At 37.0% G+C, this 21633-nt stretch overlaps 1 protein-coding gene across 2 annotated transcripts in view; it reads left to right on the forward strand.

Annotated features, from left to right (window-relative positions):
• Window positions 1–20730, forward strand: part of adamts3 (ADAM metallopeptidase with thrombospondin type 1 motif, 3) — a 157264-nt gene extending 136534 nt beyond the window's left edge. Inside the window, exons 20-22 of one of the 2 annotated variants that reach the window (XM_032578401.1) lie at window positions 11060–11267; window positions 13821–13953; window positions 15324–20730. In XM_032578401.1, the coding sequence (XP_032434292.1) occupies window positions 11060–11267; window positions 13821–13953; window positions 15324–15754 (772 nt within the window). In that variant the 3' untranslated portion in view covers window positions 15755–20730. The remainder of the gene's footprint in view (window positions 1–11059; window positions 11268–13820; window positions 13954–15323) is intronic. The other variant, XM_032578402.1, reaches the window with a different exon arrangement.
• The last annotated feature ends 903 nt before the right edge of the window (window positions 20731–21633 follow it).

A 21633-nucleotide genomic window follows, 5' to 3' on the forward strand; every position in this document is an offset into this window, starting at 1 on the left:
CCCAGAATGCATTGCTTTAAGGCTTTTGGGAAACAATGAAACAATCTACTGATGTCGTTTCTGATCATGGTCACTCCGGAAAATTCATCAAAGGAGTTAGCAAGACTCAACAACAATAAAACTAGCGTTATCTTTTGCTGTTGGTGTAGCATTAGCACGTTAGCATGAGCACAGCTAATGTTTAAGATGAATGCTTTAGTTAGTGCTTTATGATTAACTTTTTAATTAGCAGTTAGATTGAATAAAATTGAATTAAATTGCTCTTAGTGGTGAAATTGGTGTTCTGATGATTATTGTGATTGATTTATAATTTAGAGGAGTACAGACGCTCATGATGAATGTGATAGTATTCATGTAGATATGAATACTTGTAGAGTTACACTCTAATTATAATAGCAACTAATTTACAAAAAAAAATCTCATTTGAACAGTAGCATATGTTTTGCCAGGTAAAACAAAGTCACGTAAAAAGGCTTGATTATTTGAAAAAATTTCATAAATTGCTAAAGTCTTGATTAAAATAATAATTTTCCATGTTTGTTTGTAAAGGTTGGTTTCCTTTGGCTGCCAGTCAGGATCAGTGTGTGATAAAGCAGAAGTGACGGCGCTTTAGCTCTAAAACCTCCTCAGTTTTCACCGGGTTTCATTTGCATAATGTATGCAGATGTTTGCTTCAGAAATGCGCGTCCAAATTACCGGTGTTTGTTAGGCAGACATGGCCGTCTGCCCTGACGATACGTTGATAAGACAATGGAGGTAATTTACAAGCTAATGAAAGCGGCGAAATTGCTGCTTCCATTTCTGTTTAAGTCTAATGCATCATTTGGGACAGTTTAGCATGCATATACAGAGAGGCTTATTTACTCGCTAATGTTTTGAACTTTTTGTCAATAACCCAAAAGTCTGAGAGAATGATTTCACGCTGAACGTAGATGCTGTAGACAGACTGTAAATCCTTTCATTTTCCTTCTGCTTTTGCAAGAGTTTGAACTGGAGCTTTGTAGCTGTACCAATATCCTCTACCAGAATGAATAAATACAGACATTTAACTTGCCTCTGATGCATGTAAGGAGGAGTGACTGTCTGCTAGTGCTGTTGAAACCTATTAGGAAGCACCAGAGCGTTATGTCAGATCAATACTCCCTGGTTTTAAGCAGAGCTGAAAGAGAAACTATGGATTCTATGGGTTTCTGAAGGGAAGATTAATCGTGTTTTTCATGAGATCGTTGCTGTTTGATAAAATCCCAAGTTGCTGCTGAACTTCAGACTTTTTACAAACTTCCTCAGAGCCGAGGTTTGATGCAGTTTTCACTCAGAAGTCTTTATTTGAAATGCTTTGGGGGGGGTTTCTGCAAACAGATTAACTGAAGTAACTTTAAGCCTGTAATTCAAAGTGCGTTACATGATGAAAACATAAAGTTGCAGTGACATAATAAAGCGTAATAAAATTGTACTACAGACTAAAATATATTATTATAAAGAGTACATAGATTTTAGCTTTGATTTGAAGGAAGTCCTTTAGGTGTTTCGTACCATCAAAAGGGTTGGGAATCTCTTGCTTGTAGTTTGATAAACTTGGGGCCCAAAAACAGCATCTTGCTCTGGGCCCCCATAAAGCTAGAAACGGCCCTGTTAGCATAAAGCTAAACTGAAACACTCTCACTACCCTCCATTATCATCTGATGTTTGAAGACTTGATCTTTAAAAATGTAATCTGAGAATCCATCACGCAACCAAACAGGATATTTCACTATTTGTCCTGACGACAGCATGAGATGGTGCTTGGCTATAGTTCTAAGGATAACCCTAACCCTAACCCTAACCCTAAAGCTCTCCGTTGGATGGTGAGTCTTTATCACCAAACCTTTAATCTTCCCTGGGTTTATCTGCTCTGAGCATTTTGCCTGTGTTGCTGTTTTTTCCGTTAAACCCGCTCCTCCTCTGTCACCTAATGCCTGCAGGAGTGTTGCTGATTGTGAGAGTGAGTGGAACACTGCTGAACTTTCAAAAATAAAAACCTGTGATTTTCAGCCATAAAAGCAGCATACACCGCCAGGACAAGGCCAACAAGAAAAAGGTCTCACAAAAAAAGCTTTAGCTCTGATTATGGCGTCTATTCGCTGTGTTTCCATAAGCTTCTGTCACAAGAGCTGATTCCATCCTGTGTTGCATTAGTTTTCACCAAAATCCTGTATTGATTATGGAGAAATCTGACTACTGATTGAATCTACGGTGGCCCTGAAGTGCAAACTACATCAACAAATCACTAAGCTCAACTACAAATTAACAAATCAGAACAGGAAGTTGTTTAATCCACTTTATTATTTATGGTTTTGTGTGGTTTGTATTTCCTGTTCATTTATTGTTTTTGGTTGTTTGCTTATTGGTCTTTGAGAGGGTAACCTTGCATGATTATGCTACCATCAATATATTACTTGAAAATGGTCTCAAAACAACAATATTATCGTTTATCACAATAATTACTGGCATAATGTATCATCTAGCAAAATGAGTTATCGTGACAGGCCTAACCGAATGTTTACGGTCTCAGTCATTCAGGAAACATTCATGTTTTCCATCCACATGTTGGCCTAAAAGATGTTTCCACACTTCCAGTTTTTCTTCTCATCATTTTGAGAGTGATGCCTCTTAAAATTTCTTTTACAGATAAGCGTAAGAACTGTTCAACCCAATTTTTGTACTTTCTGCATCTCCTTAGATATTTTCTCTGCTTGATTCTTAAACCGACCAACACCTTTTCCACGACCAAAATGTCTCTCCACATGTTTATTTAGGGAATGAGAAGCTACTCATTACATCAGTTGGCGTTAAATAACATGTGGCCAGCTGAAAGATAATCACCCATGAAGTAATTAACCAACAGGAGGCTCCTGCCTACTTACTTTTGGTGAAAAATGATATTTTCTTTACAGAAGCTTCACTTTTGAGATTATAGAAAGTCAGTCCAGAGTTCACCCAACTGTGTAACACGTTTCAAATCTGTTCCCTGGACTTCTGCCTTCATTGAGGAGCAACTCAAACAGCATACAGCATTTCAACATTTTGTTCTACAGAAATGTTATTTATTTCGAACATGATAAAAGTAAAAAATCACACAGATGAACAAGGAAAACAAAAGACACATTTTTGTACCACAATAACCTTAACATGACTTTCCAAACTGAAGAAACAAATGAACATTCATTTCTTCAGACTTAAAATGTGTGAACGTTTAAGTTGACACATTTTGTGCCTCAGAACATAAGTGCTGTTTAACATTCTAACATAAACAGTTTAATAATCTAAATTATTAATTCATCTGGAGAATTTTCTGCCTCTCTCTCCTCAAACGTTACAAAATAAAATCTATTACAGTTTAAGACCTTTTAAGTATTTTACCAAGTAGTTTTGTTCTAGTTTCTAGAGCAAATATCTTACTACACTTGAAAAAAGACAAAACTTACTTACAAGTAATTTTTCAGCAAGATATACTGTAGAAGCTTGTTTAAGTCAATAATTCCTTAATATTAATGATGAAAAAGTTATAGTTCTACTGGCAGATTATTTCACTTATTGGAAAAATGTTAGAAATGTTATAAACAAAATAATCTGCCAAGTATTTTTCCATAAATATTAAGAAATTATTTTCTTAAAATAAGCTCCTATGTCTTGCTGAAAAAGTTATTTGTAAGTTAGTTTTTACTTATTTTAAGTGTATGAAGCAAACCTGAGCAAAAATACTTGGTAAGATTTTAAGTTTTTGCAGTGTATGAAAAACCATCTTAGGACAAATAAGACAAAAAAAGTATAAAAGATAGAGACTATGAGACTAATTACTTTTTTCTGCTTAAATAAATTAAACCTAATGCATGTTTTACTAAGATGAATGCCACAGTCACAACAAGATACAAGTTTTTATTATTATTATTATTTCTTGCTTATTTTTCAGGCTTGTTTTAAACTAAACTCAATTTTAAAAAAAGTCTGATTTTTTTTTCCACACATATGTTAAAATGAATAGATTGAATATAATATTCTGCGAGTGTCGTGATAATTAATAAATGTAGTTTATCTAAAAGGTCACCAAAGTATTAATTTTACCTTATGGTGGACCCTGATGCCTGTCATTTATAATGGAATTATAAAAAAATTAATAAAATTAATTATCACATTCACGTTCTAATCACGTTCAGGAATAATTTCCTCTTTGGAGAAGATTGTTGGAAGAAAGACATGAATAAAAGAAAGTTAATGATGAAACTATTGAGGTCGAATCCCTTTAATCAAAAAAAAGAGAGAAATTTTTTACTTTACCAAATTCAGGAGGATTTCTTAACAGTTCAGCTCTGCTTTACGTCAGTGTGAGTCATATTGGAAAAGATCAATCAGAGAAAAACCAGCTGTGTGAAAAATAGCAGGTAGAAGCAGCACCTTGAGGCGATTCTGAGGACATGAGCTGTTTGCCTGAGTGGTTTACTGTGAGGCAGAGCAGAGAGCTGCTGCTGACAGAAACGCTGCGAGTGCGTCTGCAGGAAGGAGGCTTGTTGGGAGCCGTCCCTGAAAACTGTTGCCAGCCTCACTCATCCGAATGGGGCCGCAGCGTGAGGCGGCTGCTTTAGGTTATCATGAACTTCAATGCTGTGAGAAAATGCAACGTAACGTTTGAGAGCGCTCACAGTGCGCTAATGTTAGCCACCGGCTGCTCCGTTCAGCTCCAGACCTGCAAAATAGGAAAAAAACCTTTCAACAACTTTCTTTAAACAAACTTTCATTTTTAAGTTGGAAAAAAAAATCTTATTAAATCCATAACTTTACAGTTTAGCTGTGGGATGGCATACATTATTAAAACAAAAACTTATTGCAAAAACATAAGAATGTAGAACATGAGTTGTTGTTTAAACTGAGATATGCAACAAATAACACATTGATTTTTATTTACTGATTACTACAGCCCCAGTACTTCTATATACTTAAGTATTTAATAGTTATTTTTAATGTAATGCACAGAGAAACATGAAAGGAGTTTAATTATCATCCCCATCTGTGAGGCTGAATTATTCAACTTATTTATAATACTTCATTTTCTGCACAAGTTTCCATGTTACAACATGTTTCCTGATTGTATTAAATTAGTCTCTTGGTTTGACTATCTTCAACAAATTAAATATAAGCAGGTATAGCCAACACCTGAATAAATCATACAACAATTATTATAAAGTTTATGTGGGAAGTTTTTAATAAGATTGCATTCAATCACACCTGTGTGCGCGCTGCTTAGTCCTTTCCCCTTTGCTCTATAAGCCACAGCTTCTCCCCAGCAGAGCCCAATGCTAGTTAGCATAGCCACCGTTGGTTATAATTGGCAGATAATTAGTTTTCCTGTAACAATGAGTTCTTTTTACCCCATTAGTACATTTAGCAGCGCATATATGAGGGTGATTGACAGCTCTAAGGCCCACCTCCTGACTCTGATTGGTTGTTTTTGGTTGGGAACTGTGCATTTCTTCAGATGGCTCAGAAAGGAGGTGGAGAAAATTGAAACTTTAACAGATAGCAGACTGTCACCACATTTGATCAAATATTTTACAAAACAGATTTTTTACATAAAATTTACATCGTGCAGCTTTAACTGAACTTTAAGTACAGTGACAGCCTTACAGCAGCACACCGAACCTCTTCAATCTACAGGTTTTTTTAACATTTATTAACTATGAACAACAAATTCATGTTCAGATCCAATCAGCGCCGTCACTGTAAATGTTTCCACCATCATGCGGAAAGTGGAGCGTTGAACGTCGACAGGGGGAAAATTATGACCCACTGGCTCCAAAGTAAGGATAACACTGGGGTCAAAAATAAAATCCCAGCATGCATCAGCCTGGAGAAAACCAGCGTTAAGGACCCAGGGGAGGATATTAGACGAACCTGGCTTTTCTTTACAACACTGGAGCCTGATCTGACTCACCACCAGCAGCAGCAGCAGCAGCAGCAGCGTGCCTGATACTGGGCTCAAAAAGAGAAACAGAGTTATCTTTTTATTGAATTAGCCATGCAATGTCCCCCACCTGGCTCCATATGAAGAAGATCTTGTTAAACTTTGTGATTTTAACACAATGCTGTGTCTTTTCCAATGGTCAACTACATTTATCTTTAAATAAAGAAGAATATTTACCAGAATTTGTTGTGTTCATCAGGCAGTTTGGTGACGTAGTGCTAGTGGAAGGTAATAATTTCATTTCATTTCAATTTTTTATAAGCTACTTAACTTTGTCCTGTGAGTCATTCAGGCATAAAATGAGTCTAAAGTCCAAGGTAGTGGCAACAGTGGTCACCTAAATGACAACCTAATGAATTTTAAATTGCTTATTTAGTCACTTTGTGACTAGCAGATTGTCACAAGGACACACTTTTTGGAAAACAATTAAATGCTAACAAGGTTTAGCAGACAGAAAGAAAAAAAAAGATTCAGCAGCAAAAAGGTTGTTTCCAAAGAGCTGTCAGGTGAAAACCAGATAACAGAAGAGGATGATCAACTCTATAATCAAATATCTATTACAGTAAATATCTATGCTCATCTGCGGTAGGTATGTCATCTACTTGTCAATTTCTCCTCATTTGCAATATTTTATCATGAGCAGTCAGCAGAACTGGACTGAACATGAAGTAGAAAGCAGCCAAAGAGAAACTTAGAAAACCAGTGGAGTTATTTTCTATTTTTTAAAAGAAAACTCATTCGCTGTTTTGCTCCCTTGAAGCAGAGTAGAAAGAAATTAAGGGGATTTGAAAACGTTTTCTCAGAACTCTGTGCAGAAAAGGAAGAAGATGGCAGCTTGCTGCGTTCTGACACAAACCCAGAGATCGTACATGCACAACTTCCTCTGATTACCGTTTATTACCGCAGAACTTTCTCATCTTCACCCAGTTCCTTTAATTAAACGTCATAAAAAGAAAACTTTTTTTCTGCTTTTGAACATGTTTCAGTGTTTTGTTCATTAGTGGAAAATGTATTACTGTGAATTAATGTGAGTCTCTTTTAGAAATTAATGTATATTTAAAGTTTAGTTAATTGAAATCACAACACATGCTGTATGACTTTACAAAAGAAAGTTAATTTAATTGAACTAAAGTCAATTACACACATTTGATCCTGGTGATCAAACAATGCAGTCAGTCAATAAAAAATTAAAATAACCAAATTAATCACACTCTAGTGCTTTTATGTGATCATCTTTTTGAACTTCAAATGTTTTCTATAAAGTTCTCATAAACATGCATATGAAAATGTCAGTTTTCTAGATTTCATTATTCAGGAGGACAGTGTAGAAGAAGTTATTTTATTTCAGACATTAATTTAAAAATGTTAATTATAAGCTGTTTGTGCTTCTGTGGAAAGGTACTTTATTATCGCAGTATGTAGGCTACATACAACCTTGATTTTATTATTTCACAGATGGAAAAAATGTCTTGTTATAAGTGAAATAATCTTTCAGTGGAATTGGTGCTTTTTATTAACATTAAGGAATTATTTATTTAATAAGCTGTGTTTGTAATAATAACGCTGCAAAAAGAAGCAAAAACTCAGAGTTTATGTAAATCCAAATATTACAGAACAAAATATAATATAATCCAAAAAGACAATCCTTCATCAGTCGATCATAAATGTAAGAAATACGAACTTATAAAAACACACTTACAAAGTATTAATGGAAATTTAAATAAAATATGCAACAATGAAAAAGTGACAATCCTTTAATTAAGTACGGTTTTAAATAATGTTTAACTCTTTGCACTGGAAAGAAAACTGGTTTGATATTTAGGAAGATGAAGCTCTGAACTTTGGTGAATTAAGAAAGAGTGAAACTTGCTTGATTTAAAGTAGTGGGTCCTCTTCACTTCCACAACAAATCTTATAAACAAAAATACAAATTCTAAAAGTGTTTATGTGGCTAATACTAAGAATCTATAAACAAGCTCCTATATCTTGCTGAAAACTTGGTTTTGTCTTTTTCAAGTGTATTAAGATATTTGCACTGTGACATATCACTACAGAATCTAAACTAAAAATACTTGGTAATATAAGCTTTGTTCATATTTTAAAGGTTAATTATTAGTTATCAGTTAGTTACCAAATCCGTATAATAGGAATCCATCCATCCATTTTCTACTGGGGTCGGGAGGTGCTGGTGCCGATCTCTGGCTACCGTTCCGGGCGAGAGGCGGGTCGCCCTGGACGGGTCGCCCTGGACGGGTCGCCCTGGACGGGTCGCCCTGGACGGGTCGCCAGACTGTCCCAATAACAGGAATATTTGACATTTTTGAAAAAAGAGGATTCTCTTGGTTGAACAAACGAACAGTTCCTGAACTGTTTGAACTCGGCTGGAGGGAAACATTTTAACTATGCCGTCTCTTTAATTTATCTTTTTTCTGTAGTCGAGCGTTAATTTGTCCTCCCACCCGCTCTCCTGCTGAGTTATTATTAATTTTGACATTTCAAAATTTCACTTTCAGGAATAGCTTTGAATAAAGTGGCATAACAATAGGAAGCGACAGGTTAATTAGATTGTATTTCACAGTCTGCTGATCTTGCTTTAGGTGAACATTTTAACATAGTTTGTGACACTCTCTCCTTGAAGTTGTTTCTTTGGCAAAAATGAGAGCAAAGTGCTTCAGAAATATCAGTTTCCTGACAGTTTGAGCTTGTTTGCTCCCTTGTTGGTAATTTATTCTTTTATGAACATAGAATGTCGAGTCATTCATCTTTCCTTTGTCATTTGATTGCAAGCGATGGATGGAGCATCAGGCTGAACTTTGCTGGAAGCAGCAAACAAATATGAAGCTCATAAATACTCATAAAAATAGGGACATCTACCTAGAACATAGAAGCATTTGTTCTTGTTTGCCTGAGCGAACAAACTTGCTCCAGTAAAGGAATGTTTTCTCTGAAGGGAGTATTAGCGGTGAGTAAGCTAAGTGAATAAACTAAGAGAGTAAGCTAACTTAATAAGCCAAGTGAGTAAACAAACTGAGGAAGCTAACTAAGTAAGCTAAGTAGGGAAGCAAAGTGAGTAAGTTAACTGAGAAAGCTAACTGAGGCAGCTAACTAGGGAAGCTAGGTGAGGAAGCTAACAGAGTAAACTAACTGAGGTAGCTAACAGAGTAACTAACTGACTAAGCTAACTGAGTAAACTGACTGAGGAAGCTAACTATGTAAGCTAAGAGAGTAAGGTAATTGAGGATGCAAACTGAATAAGTCAAGTAAGTAAGTGCACTGATTAAGCTAACTAAGCTAAGTGAGTAAGTTAACCGAGTAAGCTAAGTGAGGAATTTAAGTGAGAAAGCTAACTGACAAAGCTAAGTGAGTAAGCTAACTGAGAAAGCTAAGTGAGTAAGCTAACTGAATAAGCTAAGTGAGGAAGCTAAGTTCCCCTTGCAGAGCAGATGATTTGGGGGCAGAAGTGTGAGTCGGTGTTAGCTGCAGCTGTGGCAGCGAACAGCTGCAGAGCGTCGAGTCGAACAAAGAGATGACTGCCTTCCTCCGCACGCTGTCATGATTAAAGGGATGTGTCGGATGTATCAGCAGCGTAGCAGCTTATTTGGAAAGGAACTACCATAAATAGCCGCTGGGCTTTGTTTTGCTTTGAACAGAGCCACATATCCCAGGGAATAAATACATATTTTTCTGTGATGAAATACCTCAGTAAAGCCTTCAAGCCTTCTGGTGTTTTTTGGATTATTACCAGCTGGAATTAAAATGGCGATCAACCTAGCATATCTCTGCTTTAAAAGCATAAAAGATGTTCTATTCTGCAATAAACAAAACAAGAAAGACAGCTGACCTCAGGGTATATATCTATTTAACCAAACCACATCTTTACTTCTTTGAACTCCTTCTTTGCAAACTTTGTGCAGGTATCTGAAACTTCTGCAGCTCCTTTAGCCTCCTGGCTGGTTTCTGCTTCAGTGATCTTTAAGTTATTTAGCATTTTCCCAATTGGATATGGGTTTAAGCTTTTCTGACAAGGTCATTTTCTCTCATTTAAATATGTTCCCTTTAACCACTCAAGTGTTTTTATAAGAGAAAATTGTAATGGAAATCATTTTTAATGGAGAACTTCTGTCTGAGTTCAGAAGTTGCCCATTTTTATTATTATACACATTTCCATAAATCCTGAATAATTTTCTTTGCCATGCAGAAATGATCATTCGACCCTGGTATGTTCCAAGCTTGATGGAAAACAGTTTCCTGATGACCAAAAGGCCTTTTTTAGTCTCATTAGCTCAGGGTAGCATCAATAATCATGTCTAGCATTGCCTTTTGGTGAACTTAAGCCTTTTTGTTTTTTGATTTCTTCTTGAAGCGGAGCTGATTTATTTGTTTTTTACAGCGTTTTGAACCATGATCAATATGTAAAAAGATTTGGCTCGTGTTTTCTAACCTTGTGGGTTTATTGTTTGAGCCTGTGCACTCCTCTGGTCTTCTTCAATTATTTATCCGAATAATGAAAGATACAAATTTGACTTGCATTGTAATTTACAACACTAACAATATACTATAAATAAAGTATACTATAATAATAAAGTTTACTATGAATACTACTGTCATATGTGCAAAAAAGACTGTTTGTTCCTGGAACTTTCATTATGTTTTATACACACATCAGTCATGCTGTAGCTATTATTAGTATTAATTCAAAGTCAAGGTGAGCAGGAAACCTCATAATTCTGATTTCATTCATGTAAATTGAATGCACCTCATTACAGGAGGTAACGTTTCCTTGAATGTGTGCTTTCTGTGTATGCTGATGAGTGGCTCATTTGCTACCTTCCCACCTCTTCTAAACATGCATCCTTAGTTGAAATGTTAATAAATAAACACTATATTCTGAAGTTTATGGTTTGCATCTTGTTCTTCTGTAAACTTTATTTTTTTTAAATATGAAAACACCCAATAAAGGACAACTTGTGTACTTGTAGATGACAACATTTATTTAAAGTTGTTTAGAAATGAGTTTTTACATCATAACTAGCCTCAGCGTTCTCCTGGTTTTAAATTCTGCAGATGGATCTCTGAAGACTGGGAGCATTGTACCAAAACCTGCGGCTCCCTGGGTTTCCAGATCCGGACGGTTCGCTGCATACATTTCCTCCATGACGACACCAGCCGCTCCATTCACAGCAAATACTGCAGCGGGGAGAAACCGGAGAGCCGGAGACCCTGTAACAGAACCCCGTGTTTGGCCCAGTGGAGGACGGGCGCCTGGTCTCAGGTACTCCAAAAGTTCTCTGACCAGAAAAAACTACGGCTTGTATAAAGTTCTGTCCTTGGTCTCAGTTCACATCACTGGTAAAATATCTTAAATGTTTTGTAAAGTAGTTCAGCAATGGTTTTATTATGCTTACTTGATCAGGTTAGGATGAGTTTATGGTCTACACAAAACATGTTTGTCACATTTTCTTGTTCAAAGTCCTGCTTGGATAATGAGATTTCTGTTTTGTCAGTTCTGCCTCTTTTTAAGCTGCTTTGAATCCAAATGAGCTGCTGCTGGTCACGGCCCTCTAATTCAACTTTTACACTTGCATGTTTTTCTTGAACAACCAACTTCAGAATTAGTTTAACAGACTGATAACTTCTTGATGCCACCTTAAGGAAGTCATTCAGTCCAGGACATGCATGAGGAGAGTCAGGTTGTGGTGAGGTGTATGGTTGGAGTCACTACTTGCGTTTCCATTAAAATTGGGCAAATTGAAATTACGAAAATAGATTCACTCAATGGAAACACACCAATTTAAAAAAAACCTCAATAAAAGGTTTTTGCATTAGGATGAGGTGGTTTTTAAGGCGTATTGAAATGGATATATTTCGCAAAACTGCAATGGAAACACTTTTTTCACATCTCACGAGTCACAGCATCACCAACAGGATGTTACCGCTGGCAGAAACGACAAAGAGGAAGACAGGAAGGGGTTGGAGGGTGATGGTTTGTTTTTGGCTCCACCAGAACTCTCACATCACACAGTTTATAAAATGTTGTGTGTCATTCCAACGTGTTGAATCCAAATCTCTTCTGTAAAATCATCAACCACAATTTCCCCCAACTCTGCTTAGCGTCATGGCTAGCTACATTATGAATATATCTCATGTAACTCTTTACGCCCGTTGTCACCATGATTTTTTATTTCTGAACAAGCTTATTCAAGTGTGATTTCAATGTCATTGGAAATACCATAATTGTGAAATTGTGGGGTTTTTTACATGAACAAAATATAAACAAAGATTTGCACACATTTGCAGCTACTGATAGATTCAGTGTAACAGTTCAGAGGATCAGATCAGAGCAACAGCTACAGGCAGGCGGCTTGGACATAAAGACAGAGGAAAGTAGACAGTTTGATCCTGTTCTGAGGACAGATGGCTGATTCCCTGGAAAGAGGATGTTGGAAATGAAAAAGAGGAAAACCTCAGAGAAGATCCGAGGACATGGAGATGATTCTTGTAGCAGGGGAAGAGTCAAAGGATGGCGTGATACCGCATGAGGAGAGCAGCTAGAAGAATGTCCCATATGTCTGGAAAACACATTCTTTCACTGGGTGTCCTCATTTTTTCACATGATAGTTCCCTCCTGTACATGCACCGTTTGCCCTCAAACACTTAGTTCTTGTTTTTCATGCCATAGTTGCAAAAAGACTAAATATTAGGTGTTTTGTTTTACTCCAGGGATCTTCCTCACTCGCCGTAAATTTTTACATTTAAAATTTTTACATTGAAATCTTTTTCATGGACAGCATTCAGGCAAAAGGAAACGGATTTCAAACATGAGCTCATATTTCCATCCAGGCCAGCTGGAGATCCGATTTTAACAGGCAGCCAGCAACATCCTGAAAGGAACATCCAGCAATTTAACAGCTGCTGCTGTAACCGAATGTAGCTACTGATAAAAATAACACCTGTGTGATGTGATTTACACTCTATTAGTGGTGTCATTTTATTTGATAAGTACCTCTTAAAGCTGTCATTCAGTTCATGAGGTAAATTTCTATTGTCTTGAGATTCGTTATGAAAGCCAAATTGATCTTACTAATCAGTTCATTAGATGCATCAATATGGGCAAAATATTGGTCTTTTCTGCAGCACTTTATTTGAAGGGCTGTGCATAAGACTGACATAACCTGTCATGAACATGAAGGAGTCTAAATGAATCTTTATTACTGTTGTTGCATTAAAAGAGCTTTAAAAGTGTCAACTTTGCATTATTTGGTAAATAATGACAATTTACTGCTAAATTGCAAGTATCAACTTTGCATTAAAAGTGTCATTATTTACCAAATGACACTTTATGACAACAGTCACTCCCTCATGACTATGACAGCTGTTATGTCAGTCTTATGCACACCCCTTCAATTAAAGTTACTGTATCTTCTATATAATAAAGTCATTTATCTTTGCTTCTGAGTAATTCAATAGTACACTTACACAATGGAAGTAACCAAAGTTGCCTACATCTTAAAGAAACTCTTTCAAAAAGTTCAAAAAATCAATTCGGTCAATAGAAAGTTGCCTCATAAAGTAAATCTGGTTGGAAAGTCTCACAGCTTCCAGTTACCCAGCAGATGAAATGTTTTGGTCCTAACTGGTTGATTCTATTCCCTGCAGACTCCACCGTTCAGCCCTAACAAAGCGGGCTGGAGGTAAACACAATGTTGTGAGGCATTTAGCTTCCAGGTGGACGTGGAAGTCAGCTTGTTATCCTGGCCAATTACCCAGACGCTCACTGGCGCCTGTGTGACCTTCCTCCACTAATTTCTGCTCTTTCCGTGTCCAGTGCTCCGTGACGTGCGGAGAGGGGCTGGAGCGGCGGCTGGTGACCTGCAAGACCGGAGATCAGTGCTACGGGGACAAACCTGAGGCGGTGAGGCCGTGCAGACCGGGACCATGCCATGGTGAGCATGTCACAGGTTAGAGGCCATTCAGTGACTTCTTCAGTTTGCTAATTTTTGACCATTTATCCCGAGGTCCATTTCGTTTTTACAGATGGGCCATGTAAGTTTGTATTTTTTTTCCTCCCTTAAAGCTGAAGTATGTAACTTTTATAAAACAAAAAGTTTTTTCCATATTTGTTAAAACAATCTCCAGGTTGTGACAGTTTAGTATGAGACAGAAAATCTGTGAAAAGATTGAGCTCCCCTCCCCTTGCTAACAAGAAGCACTCAGTCAGCAGGTCTTAGCGCTGTCAATCATGCCCTGTGCTACGCCACGGCTAGCACAGGGTGCCATGAATGCTAAAGCTAGTTACCATAGCCACTGATAATGGCAGATAAATGGTTGTCCTCTAATGGTAAGTTGTTTCTACACCATTATTGCCATTAGCAGAGAGTACACAAGGAAGAGCCAGAAGGCGGGTCTTAGCACTGTGAATCAGGCTCATATGTGCGCTGCACTTCTGTCTGCTGCTCTACAGCTGGCAGAGCCTGTCATGAATGCTAAGGCTAGTTACCATAGCCACCGATAACAGCAGATAAATGCTTTTCCTGTAACATTAAGTTTTTTCTCCACCATTATTACGTTTAGCAGAGAGTACACAAGGATGTTTGACAGCGCTAAGCCCCTCCTCCTGGCTCTGATCGGCTGGTTTTGGTCGGGAGCGGTTCATTTCTTCAGACAGTAATAGTAGCTCAGGTAAAAGATGGAGGACATCGACCTTTTCACAGATTGTTGACAGTAAATATGTAAAAACATTTTTTATAAAAGTTACATAACCCAGCTTTTAGGTCTTTACTGTGTCAGTGAGAATAAAAACTTAATTTAAACTAATAATTTATGTTTAGCTGATTTACTTGCAGACTTTACTGTGCTTTTAGCTATTTCTGCTGTTCAACTATATATTTTCCAAATACTGCAAATAGTTTCTGTATAGTGCTTTAATGCATTAGTGGCACAGGAAGAAGGTTTTCTATTATTCTGATAGTTGCTCTGGAGTGGCTTTAATGCTTCCTAAGTGGTTTCAAACACCAGCACATTTCTATTCCTCAAATATAAAAAACGCCTACCACTGTGACTCTGGTGTATGAATAATGAGTGACAGCGTGAACCGGAGCCAGAGCAAAACCTTCCTGGAGTTCATTTGTACGTTTCTAAGGGGAATCAAGTCACGCCTCCCGTCGCAGCAGAGCTCCGTTTTTCTGAAAGTGCAGCTAATGTTTTGTGTATAACCTCTATCAGCGCTCTGATTCTCTGAACAAAAGCAGCACCTCTTTGCTCTGTGATGCATTTCCTGTTAGTGTGATATATACCGAGCCATCGTTGTCTTCTTTTGTTTGACTTTCAGATGAGCCGTGCAGCGGAGACAAATCCATCTTCTGCCAAATGGAGGTGTTGGCAAGATACTGCTCTATTCCAGGCTACAACAAGCTGTGCTGCGAGTCGTGCAGCAAGCGCACTGGAAGTTTGTCTTTGTTCTCGGAGGCGGCGGAGGTGGAGGAACACCTCCGCTTCGGATCAGCGTCCCAGCTGCTGGAGACATTAATGGCCAACGCCACCGGCGGCGGCAAGCAGAGCTCTGGAAAAAGCAGCGCTGCAAAACGCATCACAACCCCAGCGCCACTAAAGAAAGTCCAGCCAAAGATCTCCAAAGCACCGAGGAGAGTCCCACGAGATTTAAACCTCTCCCCATCGCTCCTCAAGGAGCCAGAAGGTCAGAGGTCAGGTGGTTTGATGGGGAGCCGGTGGCCTACGTCATACTCTAAAGTTGAGAGATGAAAGTGAAGCGTGTTCCCTTTAGGACTCCTCATGGACAGTAGGTTTTCCTGCCTCACCAAATACACCACAGAGAGTCGGAAGGTGAAAGGAAAAGTGCTGGTTCACTTTGTGTTTATTGATATCATCGCCCCCTGAAATGGACTTTAAATACAACACTGACATTCCCAGACAGCTCCCTTAGTCTTTGAGCTGAAAGAGTTCAAATTAAGGCGCACACGATCCAAAGGGAATTTTGTTCAAGTCAAATTACAAAACGAAACTGAGAAAGAGGTCTCTGTCAGTCTGTCAGTCTGAGTCCAACATGTAGTTTTCCAAAGAAATTGCTGCTTTATTCAAAACACAGTATTGAATTCTGGATTTTGGTCATCTTAAACAATCAAAACTTCAGTGAGATGTTTGTTAAAGTTCCCAAATTTTTGTTCTGATTGGTTTATTTTTCAGTTTCTGTCAAAAATAATATGAGGGCTCCTTAGCAGGAGAAGCCAAGTTCACACTGTGCAACGTTCATCCTTAATAAAATCTGTGGCCTGCTGCCTCCAACAGACATTTTAAGACTCCAACAACTAAAAACGACTTTTCACAAACATTAAGAAGTATCAAAAGATTTAGGAATTATATCTCATCTCCTGTTTTTAGTCTGAATTGTTTTAACACAAAGATTTGTTTTCTGTTTTTTGTTGTCATATGAGTTTAAAACCTATCATACAGTCTGTTTTCTTTCGTTTTAATAATCTCTTCAATGGAGATATATATATTTTTAGAGTTTTGAAATTGAGCAGTGTGAGCGTAAAGGTTTACATTAGGTGCTTAATAGACGATGAAGAAAATAGCCGCAGCAGACGGAGCTAATTAAATCTCTGAAAGGGAAAATTTCAAGCTGCATTTGTGAGGCGAGAAAAAAGAAAATGTTTTGAACTGTTAATTTTTATATTAGACATGGTGGCACTGCTCTTCTTATTTGCTTACTAAGTTGTTTTTTTTTTTTCTGGAATGCCTTAATTCACAAAGATGTGAAGTTTTAACAAAATCTTTAACTGCCATTTTTCTTGCCAAAAAAACTGAAATATTTAGAAACTTGACTTGGTCAATAATGAGAAGAATTTACATAATAAAAAATAATCAAAACTAACATGAAACGCTAAATGTTAGCCAGCTTTGTTTTGTTTTGTTGAGATGTGCTGCCTTTTAATTTCTATGACAGTATTTCTACAGTTTTCTGTAAATATCGCACCTGAAAACATCAGTATTACCTTGAGAAATCAAGAAAACTTTGAAATATTCCCTTTTGCTAGCTTAGTGTGGCTAGCAAGTTCAATATTGGTGCTGTTAATATCAGAAGGAATGAAAATTAAGTTAAAATATTCAGAACGAACATACATTCTGAATATTTTCTTGTTACAAATATGTTTTTTGTAAGTTTATGTTTTTATAAACAGCTGCACCCTCGATTCTAGAGCTAGAGACGGTTAGCTTAGCTTACCGTAAAGAGCTCTAGCTCTGTCCAAAAATTAAATCTAGCATCTGAATAAACCGCATTCCCCAAGTTATTGCAAACATCAAATAAATTTGACTTTGGTTCCACTGTCGAAAGCTAATATACAACATATCACTATTATTTCATTTTTCAAAAGCTTCATGGTACAAAGATTAGCTTCCTAGATACGTCTGCAAAAAAACATGACATTTCTGCACAGAAGAGTTTAATTATTTCATGAATCATGAACATTTTTGCTCAGCAAGACTTGAAACATTAAAGAAATGAATCATACTCACCGGCTATCGGTCACTCTGCTTGTGCTTGTTTGGATTCTGTTTAGACATTTTAAAATCCTCCTAAAACAAACATAGTTTCACCAAATTCTCATGAATATTTCTGGGAGATTTAGCTCCACATTGACATGATCACATGACTCTTGCTGCAGATTTATTGGCTGCATTGACATGAAGTCCCTGATCCACCACATCCCAAAGCTTGGAACCAGAGGCTGTTAAGCTACAGTTTTATGCAGCATAAAATTGAGTTTTTTGGTGCTAAAGCAACAACACTTAATAGGTGCTATGGAGTCCAACATAATAGACAATATCGCCTCACACTATTAAACCAGCAGCAGACTGAACTGTTGGCAAAACCAAATCCAGTATCATCTGAATGTCTGAGCTCAAATCATGACTTGCTTCTAGAAAATAGGTTTTTAGTTTGTATTTGTCCAGTTTTGGTGAGCTTGTGCGATTTTAAACCTGTTTCTCTTTTTAAGCTGATAAGAGTCAGATTATATTCCATGTACCTTTGTGGCTAGAAGTGCCTATTTGAGCTACCGTTCCCTTCTTATCCTCTTATCTTCTACTTGTTCTTTTCTGGCATCAACCAGGCCTTTTTGTCCACATAGCTGCTACTTATGGGGTATTTTCTCTTTTTCTGGCCATTATCTGTAAATCTAAAAGATGGCTGTGCCTGAAAATCTGTGCATGAATTTTCTGCAGTATTTCTGCAGTTTCTGAAATACTTAGACCATCCAGTCAGACACCAACAACTATGCCAAGTTCGAAATCCTTTAAATCCCCATTTCAGTTTAAACTTCTGTCTAGATGTCTTAATAAATTGAGTTTCTGCCTTTTCGGTGACTGATTTGAAATTCGAGTCACTGAACTGGTGCAGCCAATCAACTGGCCAGTGATTGTATGTCTCATCTGATTCGAACAAAACTCTTGTTCAGATCGCAAGTCTTAAAGACTATTTGAAATATCCTAAATGAGGTTTTAATTCACTTATTAGAATATATATTCTTACTAAATTAACAAACTAGCTTCACCTGTTTTTAAAATGACAAAAAAGTGTTTTGTTCTGTGAAATGATCCACCAAGCACCTCTCTTTTTGTTTGTTTTTTTGACCGTTTTAACGAGCCTCTCTTTTTGACAGGAAGTGCTAAAAACTTGGCAGAGACATAAATTTTGGATGTGTTGCTTTCTGACTACAACCAGCTATTATTTCCAAAACATTATGTAACAGCTCATATGAGAGACAATACATGAGCTGCCTTGTATGCAGGCATATTAAAGAAGTTCATGTGATGTAGGTCTAAAAGTGATGAAATGAAGCAATTTTTTTTTTTTTTGGAACATCAAGTCCAGTTGCATCTGTAATGTGTTGGGATCAAAGATGTTTAATTATGTTCTCAGCCTTGTTTTCTTCTTGCTTTTGTTTGTTTTTTTAGTGCCCCAAATTGGTCAGATCATTATTCACTAGATTAATCAGAAAGTAGGTCATGCCATCAGTTTCACTCTGTTTCCAGTCTCCAGCATGCTGAGGTGAGTTAATCTTCACCACTGGAAACAGCTTTTTGTAACTTGGTTTATCTGGGGACCAATTTGTATGCATCTTATACTATTTATGTTACAGTGTTAAGTTCATTGTAATGTGGTGCCAGCATTATTTTTCTGTTTCACCTCATCTACATATTCCATTAAAATGAATGTCAGATACGCGATAGAGTATAAAATTAAGTTATTGTTAGAGCTTTCAAATGTTTTTCTTTTAAACATTTTAAGGTGCTTGAAGGATTTTCTAATTTGCTAATACTTTGTGATAAAATTGATTAAGGGCATTGGACTGGTGCTTCAGGAACCAAAGGGCTTTACAGAGGAGAATGTGCTTTTATTTTTTTTAATCCTATATAAACATTTAATTTATGTAGGAAATAATTTCACTTTTATTTTCCTCAACTTTTTTCTGTTCAAGTATTAATGCCGAGCTGTTATTGGATCCGGGATATTTCAGCTGTTGAATAAATAGATTTTATTTTGCTGCGTTTTCGGGAATTAAAAGTACAAACATGTGGACCAGAACAAAAAAAAACTGTTCAACCTCTATTAGAAAGAATTTACTTGATACCAACTTAGCTTGAATAAATATATTAACTAATTTAATGGATTTACAATAAAGACTTACACATTCCAGTTGAGTTATTGTTTTAGAGCTTGAAGAAAAAAAGCCTAGAAATAAATGCAATTCAAAAAGTCTGCGTTCATGTCTAGGCTGATAAAGTTGTGTGTTGAACGTTTAATTTTTTTACAGGACAAAAGCCAAACTAAGCACAATAAGCTGGACTTTCATCAGAATCCTACTGTGTATGAAACCTTTTTTCTCCTAGATTCTTTAATAGTCGCTTTTTTATGGCGAACTGAAGTTCTGCAGAGAGAAAGTTAATTTATTTCTGAAAAGGATTTCCTAACTACCACCATGCATCTGACTGCAATAGCCAAAGACACGGTTTTGTGTTTTCAGCAAATAGTTTTCAGCTTTTCACACTCACTCCTGTGTGCCAATGTACAGTAAGACATGTATATAGCATTGAGAGCATAAATATTTATTGAAAGTCAAATGGTTCTGCTTTTTTACAGTGAGTGCAGTAAACTGCAGCAGGTACATCATGGAAACCGAATCACCTTGTTTTGTCATTCAAATAAATAAATGTGATAGAATAGAAATGACTTTTTGCATTTAGTTGTAAATATACATGCTCAGTTTTGAGTCACTTGTCAGAAGGCTGTTTTTTTTTTCTCAGCTGTTTCGTAGATGTTAAGAATCGTGACTGTTCATCACAGCAGCATGTACTGACTGATCAGAGTTAATAAAAAAACTAGTGTTTTATGCTTTTTGACTTTTTATTTCTTTTGTTTTACATTTTCCTCCCCAGTTCCTTTTTAATTTCGCCTTTAAAAGTTGCTGCTAATGTTCTAGAGAGCTTGATAATAGTGTAGTTGTAGGTGATAAATGACAATCCCTGAGCCGCAGACAGATGTTCTAGCATAGGATTCTCCATGTACTGTATCGACGCTGTTGTTTTATCCATGCTTTCAAACACCGTTCGCTTCTGCTCTGTTTTGCTTTGTATTGTTTGTGTAGATGGAATTGCACACTACTGATGCTGTTTGTTGTACTGGGGAGCACATAGCAATAAAGGATTTGATGAATTAATGTGATTTCTTGCTTTTACACTTTCTGCACAGTGGGGTTTTTTTGTCAGAGAAACATCCATTCTTCTCCTTGCAGGGTGGCGTCGGGGCTGGTGTCTCGCTCCAGCACCAGAGATTGGGTCTTTATGGTTGTTTTTAATTATTTAAAAGGCATTTTAATTGTGCAACTACTTGTAATTGTTGCCTTTTCTGCCGCTTGGCCAGGACTCCCTTGAAAAATGAGTTTCTACTCACAGTGGAACTGTCCTTGTTAGATAAAATATAAAATAAAAATGTTAGTCTTAAGATATTGTCTCTTCCTTCCTGCTACCCAGAGGGGCTATATTTATCCTTAAGACAGGAGTCAAGACTTTGTTATATCCCTGCTTTCACCGTTTTCCGCTTGCTGGTTTTTGTTTCAAGCACCAGAGATTTAGACTTACATCTTTTTATTATTTTTTTTCCGCTGACAGATACTCACTGGTTGAAGAGAAAATCCCGGAGAATCACTCGACTGTTTATCGCTTTGTTTTCCATTTTAAAGACCCTGGCCATGTTCGAAGAAATCAAACAACAGTCTGTCGAAAACCCCATCAGAAATGTGTTTTCTTTCCTATAAATCAAGGTGTTTGCTGCGCTGTGTGTCTTAAACCAGCTGGCATATGCAGAGCTGCATTATAACCAGGCTCTGACTATTTTTATATCCGTAGCTGCTGTACAATAGAATCAGTAGCAGGAACTCGGAAGGTCAAAGGAAAAGGTTTAAATTGTCTATGGGCCCTTTGGCTCAGAAGAGAAACATTTTAACAAAGGCTGTTGAATATTTTAACATTATCTTCCTACTGTTCACCAGGTACAGACCTTAGGTTATGACTTCTCCTTAAATAACTGGGAATATCTTTAAAATCACATTTTAAATATCAAT

This window comes from Xiphophorus hellerii, chromosome 12 (genome assembly GCF_003331165.1).
Source record: "Xiphophorus hellerii strain 12219 chromosome 12, Xiphophorus_hellerii-4.1, whole genome shotgun sequence".
Lineage (NCBI taxonomy): Eukaryota > Metazoa > Chordata > Actinopteri > Cyprinodontiformes > Poeciliidae > Xiphophorus > Xiphophorus hellerii.